A 12011-nucleotide genomic window follows, 5' to 3' on the forward strand; every position below is an offset into this window, starting at 1 on the left:
ATGTATACAGGGAACCCAGCAGTTCCATTTCTGGTTTATCTTGTGGCTATTAATCAGAATTGGTTATTGGCCTACACTGAGAAATAACTATTCAAAACATTTTTTTCCTCAACATTTGCTATTGTTGCTCCCCTTTTTATCGAACTCTGCGCAACTTGATTTGCAGGAAATAAAAACCAGCACAGCAGTAGAAAAACCTTTTGGGGGGATTTTATTTTGTATTGTCAACAAACAAATTATAGGACCACAAAGACTTTCAAGTGTATATTGTTAATACTTTAATGACAACGTGTCACACTTTTAACAACCTTGATACTTAAAGGGAAGGTACACGTTTGGTAATGTCATAGACAAGTCTTCTCACTTGTTGTATCCCATCATAACCATAAAATAACAAGCCTGTGAAAATTTGGGCTCAATTGGTCAACGAAGTTGCGAGAAAATGATGAAAGAAAAAACACCCTTGTTGGGCGAATTTGTTTGCTTTCAGATAAGAATAAAAGACTTCTAGCTAGAAGTATTTTATTATTTAAGTGAGAAATAACCTTTTTTCTCAAAACTACATAACTTCAAAGGAAGTAGTTTCCCACAATGTTTTATATTATCAACAGCTCTCCAATGCTCGTTACCAAGTCAGTTTTTAAGTTAATATTTGTTTTGAGTAATTACCAAACGTGTGCCTTCCCTTTAAACAAACTTTTGCTAATTCTTGCCCAACAAACAAATATTTAGGAACACTTCATTATTGTTTTCTTGAGGTATGCTCGGTTTAATTTTTGAGAGTGGTTTACCAAATTGACTAAAAATCTACTGTTTATTCACCAATATCAAAGTCAAAATTCATTGTACGAGCATGCAGATGATCGGCAATGTGTTGATTGACAGTTCTTTCTATTGAGAAAAACAGTGTATGAAATTGTGACTAGTATAAATTAACCCCACTTTAATGGGTTTGGGTACTTTTTGTAGGACACAAAACACAATTGCACAACTTCTCTTGGTAAATTATCAATTTGTTTCATCCTATTTCTTATCGGATAAGCGGGAAATAATGATTGTAATGTGCTTCACTGTAGGTTTTGAGCTCAGTTTTTGTTTTGTTTTTAAAGACACTGGACACTATTTAGCCTTGCTCAAGGCAGTCGCATTATTCGCTCCCAAAAGACACAGCTGTAAACCCACCCGCCATATACCCTGTGCATGTGTGCGATCACACCGAATGACCCACCCGTATACACACTGTCACATCGCACGAATACTGTTCACACTCGTACACCACTAACCGCATGCGGAGGCCGTCAGGCCGACAGCCTTGTCGGGTCTGTATCTTCCCGTTTTAATGTGTTGTATTGAAAAAATTCCAATAGTGGACGAAATTGGGGGGGGGGGGGCTCTAGGAAATGCTAGTATGCAGCTCATGAATATGTATATCGTTCGTCAGACCTATCAGACAACACAGGATGTGAGGCAAATGAATTATTCATTTTGACGTCCAATCACACACGCCTATCATGCTCGCTGAGCGTCCGTGGTGGTGGTGTGTGATGATGTAGACATGTCTCATCTTTCGCGGGCATTATGGTAATGAGCTGACCGTGGGAACTCTTCGCTTATTATAGTAATGAGGTCAGTGGCTTCAACACAGATCCTACAAGGCTGTCGGCCTGACGGCCTCCGCATGCGGATAGTGTACGGGGGCATCGTGTCGTGCGATGTTACGCACAGTGAATACGGGTGGGTTTTACGCACAGTGAATACGGCTGGGTTTTTATACAGCGGCGGTCTTTTTTCGGAGTGAATAATTCGACTGCCGTGAGCAAGGCTAGACACTATTGGTAATTGTCAAAGACCAGTCTCCTCACTTGGTGTATCTCAAGATATGCACAAAATAACAAACCTGTGAAAATTTGAACTCAATTGGTCGCAGGTGCGAGATAACTATAAAAGAAAAACACCCTTGTCACACGAAGTTGTGTGCTTTCAGATGCTTGATTTCGAGACCTCAAAATCGAATTCTGAGGTTTTGAAATCAAATTCGTGGTAAAATTACTTCTTTCTCGAAAACTACGTCACTCCAGAGGGGGCCGTTTCTCACAATGTGTTATATTATCAATCTCTCCCCATTACTTGTTACCAATTAAGGTTTTATTCTAATTATTTTGAGAATTTACCAATAGTGTCCACCCTTTAAATCATTAATCTCTTTCAACTTAATTTTGACTCAACCTGTATACATTAAGTTTTTAAATATCAATGTAATTGTATTACATCAGTTCATTTGACATAAACTAGTGTATTTCCAGAAGCAGCTTTCCAAAATTACAGAACTACATTGTAATGTATACTTATGTAAAAGACAGAAAAAAATAAACTAGCGGGAAAGCGCGTGGGGGGAAGGCCCAAAAAATAAGCCAGGTAGCTTGTGTAGCGGCTTGCCTTTACAAAACACAATGCATAAACAAAGGTACATGCTTAGGAAATTACAAAGACTACAAAAAACAGACAAACGTACAGACAGACGAATAAACTACTGGAGATAACGACACTTACAAAATATGCAAAAACGTATAAATGAAAAGAACGGTATATGGAAACTCAATTACATAATATTTGGAAATAATGCATCTTTTTAAACATGATTACATCTCTCTTACTGAGTATACAGTGCTAACACACATCGGTGTAGGGGTAAAAACCAAAATTAATATTCTTTATCCCCGATGCAAATTTAACATCTCTTATATCGCTGCGGTACCCGCTGCCAAAACATAGGATTCGAACTGCCTCTAGCTACCGGGCAACCTAGGTAGTCTAGTTGGTAAGACACTGCTCTAGAATTGCAAGGGTCGTGGGTTCGAATCCCACCCGAGTAACATGCCTGTGATATTTTGTTCAAAGGACTTGGGAAAGTACTGAGTATACAGTGCTAACACACATCGGTGTATGGGTAAAAACCAAAATTAATATTCTTTATCCCCGATACAAATTTAACATCTCTTATACATCTCTCTTATTTGTTTTTTCTTAAGGATTCGGGTACTTTTTCAAAAAGTCCAAAGATTTACATTCAACTATGTTTGAAGATATTGATAGTGGAAAGCTTCCTTTCAAATATTACTAACTGAGGTGCTGTTGTTTTTCGAGAAGTGAGTAAAACAAGTCACACAATATTTCTCGTCTCAGTGAAACGAACATTATTTTTGCATGTAAAAACCTATTAAGCAGTTATGATATTATACCATAACAAACCATAACTGGTTAATTATTTTTGTGACATTGTTTTACTCATTTCTCAAAAACTACAGCACCTCAGTAAGTAATATTTTACGTGAAGCTTTCTACTATCATTAACTTCAAACTGTGTAAGTTTAATGACAATCTGTGGACATTGGGTTTTGTGTAAGAAAAAGAACATAGAACCTTTAAAGCCTTTTGTCTCCAAACAGATTCTCTCTGAGTACACGCAATGCAGATTTAGCTTCATCCCAATCAAAGTAACCTCCTTCAAGATGTCTTGAACCACTCCCACTCGTCAACTTGAAGGCACTGCGACCATGCATTACACGGCCATTACTAAATGTCATGATCTCACCTATAATAACAAAAATAAAATTAATAACAATATTAATGGCAATCGATTTTTATATTGCGCTGTAATTCCCAGTTATTAAGCACTCATCTTTAATTTGAATGCAAAGAAGTTGAAATTCGTTGCACATAAATGAACAAGAAAACTCAAACTAGCAGCAAAATCATGTTCGCTTCGGTGAGTCCTAATATTTGAATGCATCAATTGTAAATAGGTAGTAGAAATTCAACTTAGGAATGGTCAAAGTGAAGTCTTGAATACCTATAAATGAAATAGAATGACTGTCGCGGATCTGAACGAGAAAAAATGCAATCATGTGTGCACGAAAATAAAATTTAATGCATTAAGAGCTAAAAAGAAACCCTAGTTTGAGAGGATTAGGGGAAAATGCGTGAATTTGAACGCATGTTAATGAAATTGAATGATTTTTTGTTGAAATTGGCCGGGAAAACCTATTATATAATAATAGAAATATCGAAGTCTTATAATATAGCGCACGTATCTACCACACAAGGTACTCGAGGCGCTGAGTTTATACAAACTTTCAGAAAGATAGGTTATAGCAGTGATGAATTCTAAGACCCAATTATTTAGCACCTTATAAGGGTTTACAAGGTCCTAGGCGCATACAGCAGCCACAGCCAGGAACACCGGGGCGAACCCCTTCTCTTTTCGATAAGTGCACTTGGTTATTTTACATGCGTTACACAACACATGGGACCAACGGTCTTACGTCCCATCCGAAGGACGAAGCAATGGTTAAGTGTCTTGCTTAAGGATACAAGTGTCACGGCTGGGGATTCGAACCCACACTATGCTTTGGAGCACAACAGCTGATATATTTTTTTATAATACCACGTTATTTTTAAGTGAAATATTTCTAAAAATGCTTTTTACTGTAGGAAAGCTGCTGGTATAGGCTTCTAACTCAAAGTATTATTGACGTCAATAGTTTTAGGAGTGATTACAAAACTATTAATTGTCCCAATAACAAAACAGTTGAAACAGTTAAACCATTACATGAATAAAAAATAGCACAGAGCCACAAATAATAGAAAACATGATACGAGGCTAGGTCATGGAAAGAAAACAGGGCACAGTTTCATGGCTCTTGTACCGTAAGCAAATAATCGGCGCTTACGGAAGCAGGGAATGATAATTATGCTTACGTCAAGCGTATTTTAAATTACGGGTTAGCGGTGATTTGTGTTGGTGTGCGTGCGTACTCAAGGCACTAGGCATTCTACGCTTACACAGCTAGCGCATCAATGGGAGACTTTTGGGACGCTTGGTGGCAGCAGACCTACCAGGTAAAATCCATTATTCTCGGCAATGTGCGCATGCTCAGAACTACGTAAACAATGGAATTTTACCTGGTAAGTCTGCTGCCAGCGTTCCAAAGTCTCACATTGTGATCGTAAGCGCAGAATTCAGTGGTAAGCAGAGCAGTGAAATTTGGCCCCGGTCATCTGGAAGCTCTTTGCTTGAGAAGGAACAATAAATGATAAAATACTTGATTACCTGGGTCCATGCGGTGGGAAAAGACGTTTTCTGGTCGATACATGACGCTGTTGAACACCTTTATAGCCTTGTAGAGGTTCTTGACTTGATCTACGGGTAGAGATAGCTCAGTTGATCGACAGTGATCACTGTAATTTATGCACATGAAGTTACCATGTCGGTCATATCTATACACGAGAACAAAAACAAAAAACATAAAAAAAAATCGTTCTTTATCCCCGATGCAAGATTAACATCTATTAAATCTTTGCGGTACTCGATGCTTAAAACATAGGATTCGAACTGCAATATCAGTGGTCTAGTTTGTAAGACACTGCTCTAGAATTGCAAGGGTCGTAGGTTCGAAGTAACGCTAATGCACACATCGATGCAATGGTAAAAGCCACAATTAATATTCGTTAAAAAATCATCTATTACAATCTAATAATATCTGGGTCAATGTTTTTTTTTTACCCGAACAGGGTCCAGTTGGAAGAAAACCGGACCCATGGCTGATTCGTAATCGGGTCAAAACACGACAACTGAATCAATTTCGAAATTGGCAAAAATCAATGGCCTGTCCCAGGGAATTCTGTCCGCCGAAGATTAGGTCCCCCATATGGGAAATTAACATGGGCTGGAGGAGGACTCAAAAGAGGGCGCTATCAGAAGAAGTTTACACACAATTCGCCATTATTATGCCGTTTGCATGGTTGACGTAAGAGTTGGGAGGAGTTGGTCTGAAGCTATGAGCTTCTGCTGAGGAATTATTTTATGACTTGACAACAATATTTCAGAATTACAAGCGAACGAGATCGTCCATATCTATCAAAAACCGCAACAGCTAAAGGTACTTGACACGTTTGGTAATTGTCAAAGACCAGTATGCTAACCCAACATATGCAAAAATAACAGACCCGTGAAAATTTGTACTCAATTGTTTATCAAATTTGCAAGAGAATAATGAAATACAAAATACCCTTGTTGCATTATACTTTGTGTGCTTTCAGATAAATATAATAAAAGGCTTCAGCTGAATACTTTTATTATTTGAGTTGTACTGAGAAATAATTATATACATCTTTCTAATACTTCAGAGGGATACGTTTCTCACAATGCTTTATACTTTCAACAGCGCTCCATTGCTCGTTACGAATCATTTATGCTAATCGTTATTTGGAGTAATTACCAATAGTGTCCAGTCCCTTTAATGGTGAAATTATTGTCTTACTGGATCATGGGCCGTCTACTTTTCGGATGGTATATGAGGTGGTCATCTCCAGCGTCAATCATTTATGCTAATCGTTATTTGGAGTAATTACCAATAGTGTCCAGACCCTTTAATGGTGAAATTATTGTCTTACTGAGTCATGGGACGTCTACTTTTCGGATGGTATCTGAGGTGGTAATCTCCTGCGTCAATCATTTATGCTAATCGTTATTCGGAATAATTACCAATAGTGTCCAGTCCCTTTAATGGTGAAATGATTATCTTACTGAATCATGGGACGTCTACTTTTCAGATGGTATCTGAGGTGGTCATCCCCTGCGTCTCTGAAATCAATCTGCGTCGTGCGTAATATTTGATACTCCTCGGGATAATCTCGTTTCAACTGCTCTGCAATATTGACGCCATCTACGAACTGGTTCTCACCGCCTTCACCCGCCTGCTCAATACAATGCAGCATTTGAATCTAAAATAATGAGAAATATTGGACTGAGTTCAAAGCAAGTCTAAATGAAGTCATCAGTATCACCATGGACACGGAGGAGAACAAATTATTTGTTTTTTCCTCGATGGTATTACGAATAACTAGTACCCAAGTTCTTAGGGTCTCATTGCCGAGTGGTGTGGAGCATCATATTGAAGTTCTGGTGGTTTTGTTCTCGGGGTGTGGGTTCGAATCCTGGTCATGGGTAAAGTGAGTAATATATTTGCCTCTTGCTTGACACCCCGTTTACACAGAACTAGTTTGGTGTGACTCAGGCCTAACGAAGACCTTGCCGACCACCCCGATCTCAAAAAGTTATCAAGTCGGGGCGCTATGTTGCCGTCAAAATCCAGTGATACCCCGTTCAAACATAGACGTAGTCTTGGTTCCAAGACCATTGGTATTGAGCGGTCACACACAACCAACCAACGTTCCGATCTATGCACGGCAAACTGTACATGCTTGTAATGAATGAACATAGAGGGCGCTGTGACTAGCGTTCCCCCCCCCACGACATTATCCGGATGGGATCAGGGAATCAGAAATACACAGCACCTTCAGAACGTTGGTTGTGTGTGACCGCGCGACACCAATGTTCTTGAAACCAAGCCTAACATAGACGCCGCTTCCACTTATAAGATGAAAAAGTGGCCGTGTTGTTGTATAACCAGCTTACCTAGAAAGTGTTGTCTAACTAGAACGTTGGTTGTGTGTGACCGCGCGACACCAATGTTCTTGAAACCAAGACTAACATAGACGCCGCTTCCACTTATAAGATGAAAAAGTGGCCGAGTTGTATAAACAAGCCTACCTAGAAAGTGTTGTCTAACTAGAAGTTCTAAGAATACGAGTCATACTGCCTAAAGTGTCAAAAACCATTTCCATCGGGCCTGTCTGATGATTGTTTTTGTTAATATTTTATTTTATTTATTTATTTAAATAAAATAACTTTTAAAGGCTTTCCTTTCACCTGTTCTTGTTGTGATTGCTAACAGTACCATTATGATGGAATGTTTTAAAAACATTGGACACTATTGGTAATTGTCAAAGACCAGTCTTCTAAACTCACTTGATGTATCTCAACATATGCACACAACAACAAACCTGTGAAAATTTGAGCACAATTGGTCGTCGAAGTTGCGAGATAATAATGAACGAAAAAACACCCTTGTCACACGAAGTTGTGTGCTTTCAGATGCTTGATTTCGAGACCTCGAAATCTAATTCTGAGGTATCGAAATCAAAGTCGTGGAAAATTACTTCTTTCTCGAAAACTACGTTACTTCAGAGGGAGCCGTTTCTCACAATGTGTTATATTATCGACAGCTCCCCATTACTCGTTACCAAGTAAGGTTTTACGCTAATAAATGCTGAGTAATTACCAATTGTGTCCACTGCCTTTACGTAACAGCACTTTCTCCCTTAAATGTAAAACTGTTTCATTAGGGATGAAGGTGATGAATAGTTCAAACGGGAGTATTTCGCTGTTAAAAATCAAAGAAAAATCATTTAAAACTTACACCGGGTATGTATTCATAGAAGAGCTGATCGATGTGGAGTCCCAGAGATTTAGGTGTGAAAGCAACACTGCTAGCGTCAAGTTTGCTGAACACCTGGAACGTATCTCTAGTTTTGTTTTGAAGAAGAAAACAAATGCTGGCAAATAATATTTATTCATAAATAACCCCAGACAGTTTCGCTATATCTATTGGTGGAGAGCGTGTCACGTGGGGGTGTTTAAACGGTTTATAATGACCAGCTGGAGCTGTTTAAAACCGGTTGTTTTCGGATAGCATTGTGCGGGTTAGCGCACAACCTTGTTCCCCGGGGTGATTGATATCGCCGCGCCAGTAGCCCATGGATACGAGGATGCATTATACGCGCACGAGTGCATATCCGAAAAAAGTCTCATTATGCACCACTAGTACAGAGCTCAGACGTCAGAAAACAGATAAGTTTTTACAGAGTTTCCTACTTTATTACGCCTTTTAACCAAAACGGAATTTACGAATGGGAATAAAAGAGTAGTGACTTGTTCTTAAACGGCCGTTTTAAACCTTGCAGGGTCGTGGCCGTGCGATAAAGGCCCGAGCCGAAGGCGAGGGCTATTATCGCACGGCCACGACCCTGCCGGTTTTAAACGGCCGTTTAAGACCTCGTCACTACCCTTTTATTTCCTTGGCAAAAGCCGTTGGCGGGGGGGGGGGAGTCAGGTCTCAGAATTTGGTTCTTTGCTTTGGGTTTTTTCAAAAATTGTATCTTGGAGGGAGTGTTGGTAAATATTATTGGAATCTTTAAGCGTCAAGATAAAGTCGGGGCCATGCCTTTAACAGCTTAGATATTAAGGAGATTCTTGTTTACTTTCTTGCTAAAACGACTTTTAAAAAAACAGCATGTAAGGAAGTTATTTGAACAAACAAGCTATTTTGTAAACTAAAAACAAAAATGCAGTAATTTTTTAAAGAATATCCCTGGTTCTAGAACAACTTTTCTTGAAACAATGTTCTTGTGCAAACAACTAAGAGAACAATCTGTTCTCGAGAAACAGGAGAGCAAAAAAAGTGGATTGTCCGAACCAAAACGTTCAATCTGCATTTTGTGTTGCGGAAACCAGAAAAGCTGATGTCCACTTTTGACCCACGTGTGAGAACACGTCCAATCTGCTTTTCGGCTAACTTAAGAGTAAAAAAAGTGGATTAAACTAAAACGTTCAATCCACACTTCTGCTTTCAGAAAACCCCAAAAGCAGATGTACACTTTTGGACTGTCAGTGTAGTAACTAAGTAAAATTGGCTTATCTGAAATCAGTCAAGGAGGCAGAAAAGCAAATAGGTGGAAACATGCATCGGGAAACAACGTTCAACCTGCTTCTCTGCAGTTCTGATAGCAGACAAGAAGATGTCCACTTTTAAACATCCATGGGGGTTGGGTCCCAGCGTATTTTGCACTAGTTATGTATCTACACATCCATATCATCAATTATCGACTTACCCATATACCGTGGTTCGGAGGTAAGCAACCCTCTTGGCAAGCTGCCCAACAGCTCCAACCTTCAACGGAGCCCCTTGCACCATAGCCATCCCTTTACTACCCAGTACACTCAGCCAGTTATACAACTCGGTGTCGCTTGTTACAATCTTGTTGAAGTCGAATTTCTCCACATCTGTGTCCATCTCTGCTCCCCATATCGCCAGTTTCTGTCCGTCCACGAAGTCCTTTTCGGTCTCCGAGAAGCGCTGACGATTCAGCCATTCTGCCAGGAAGTCACTGCGATGGCCCCCGGGCCAGATGATTCTGAACCCGGCACCACCATCGGTGATATCGTCGGATTGGGGAATAATCTCTGGGTCCAGATCTGCGATATGGGATGTACGCTGCCAGGCGGAAGGTTGGTAACAAGCCGAGCAGCGACAGTTGTCTTTCAGCCATACGTACGGGTATTGACCTATGTAGCCATTGTCGAATGACAGCTTGTACCACCCTTCATTATCTTGTCTTTCTCTTGAGATCAGCTTTGTATCATCAGTTGTGTTCTCGTTGGGAGCCATTGCGATGGAGGTGATACCTGCCGGGCTGTTGTCTAACAGTGAGGTCAGACCCGAGAGTTGTCACGACGGTCGATTGTGTTTTTGTTTGGATAAAACCTTTTACTTCAAAGTTCAACTTTTTTGCTGGATAAGCAGTCTGACTATTTAATCACCGGGCCTAATCTGACCATGATCTGACAGACCTGGGGGTGCTATAGAACTGTCATACAATTGGTAACCTTGTGATTTTAATAATAGTATAAATAGTAAAAACAACAGTGGCCCTTTATAGAGCGCTCAGGTCCGTCGGGTATGACGCTCATGGTGCGGTACAAACCAACATATAAAAAAAAGCAAAATAAAGTCATAGTGGTGGTGTTTAGTGGTGGTGGATTGTATGTTATGTTAAGGCCCGTGGCGTATCACCTGAACTTATGCCAAGGTATGCACAAAGTAGTTCGAAAATTGTTAGAGTCCAAGAACGTCCAACTTCCCACTTGACAGCGTATCACAGCGTATGCAAGAGTATGAGTAACGTATACCTAACGCATTCGTTGCATATGTCTGCCGTATTCAACGTATCCTCGGCGTATCCTCAACGTATCCTCAACGTATCCTCAGCATATCCTCGGCGTACAACGAACACGTAACCTATGCCGTTGTCATTGTCGCAGCCTATCATCCGCCATGGTCTCTGATGGGTTGTTGTGTTCAGCACGACCGATCATGAAGAAATAAGGATGTAGTCTAGTCAAATATAGCAAAAATATGGCTTGACCTAGACAAAATTGCTTCACCTGTGCAAAAAAAAATTAAATTTCTACTTTGTAAAGGGTGTGCATACATATTTTTGGGGGAAAACGGTAATTTTTAACTTATGCAAATTATGCATGTTTCCCCTGCTTACTTTTTTTCTACTTTTTGGATACTGGACATATTGGTATTTGTCAAAGACCAGTCTTCTCACTTGGTGCATCTCAACATATGCATAAAACAACAAACTTGTGAAAATTTGAGCTCAATTGGTCGTCGAAGCTGCGATACAATAATGATAGAAAAAAACGCCCTTGTAACACGAAATTGTGTGCTTATAATGCTTGATTTCATGACCTCAAATTCTAAATCTGAGGTCTCGAAATCAAATTCGTTGAAAAATACTCCTTTCTAGAAAACTACTTCACTTCAGAGGGAGCCGTTTCTCACAATGTTTTATTGAGTTATTACCAATAGTGTCCACTGCCTTTAAGCGAACTAATTGTCATATTTAAGTAAAGCGGTAAAATCATGCAGTGCTCCTACGGGTAACAAAGACCAATGCGGAGACCAGTGTTATGCTCAACCAATTCGGCCAACAAGTTCATTCAACTGGAAATAGTCTGGGAACAATTGTCACTGAACCAAACTTTACCAAGTAAGGTTTTATGATAATAATTATTTTGAGTTATTACCAACAGTGTCCACTGCCTTTATAAGGGTCTTGCTCAAGAACACAAGTGTCACGACCGGGATTGGAACCCACACGCTGCTGAGATTCAGCCACCATAACTTGACTCCGAAGCAATGGCCACGACACATCAACAGATAGAAAAGAAGAGACTTTGGATACCAAAACTAAGAGAAACAACTGTATTATGGTGATACTTAAAATCTGGTTTATTTCATTCAGAGCAGTTAGTTGACGAG

At 39.8% G+C, this 12011-nt stretch overlaps 1 protein-coding gene across 1 annotated transcript; it reads right to left on the reverse strand.

Annotated features, from left to right (window-relative positions):
• Positions 1–209: 209 nt before the first annotated feature.
• Positions 210–11238, reverse strand: LOC139953927 (gamma-butyrobetaine dioxygenase-like). The gene is made up of 5 exons (XM_071953535.1): positions 9793–11238; positions 8322–8427; positions 6587–6783; positions 5111–5277; positions 210–3592 (listed from the first exon to the last, which is right to left on the reverse strand). The coding sequence occupies exons 1-5, from the start codon at positions 10347–10349 to the stop codon at positions 3423–3425; spliced, it is 1197 nt and encodes a 398-aa protein (XP_071809636.1). The 5' UTR covers positions 10350–11238; the 3' UTR covers positions 210–3422.
• Positions 11239–12011: the final 773 nt, after the last annotated feature.

This window comes from Asterias amurensis, chromosome 22 (assembly GCF_032118995.1).
Source record: "Asterias amurensis chromosome 22, ASM3211899v1".
NCBI classification, from domain to species: Eukaryota; Metazoa; Echinodermata; class Asteroidea; order Forcipulatida; family Asteriidae; genus Asterias; species Asterias amurensis.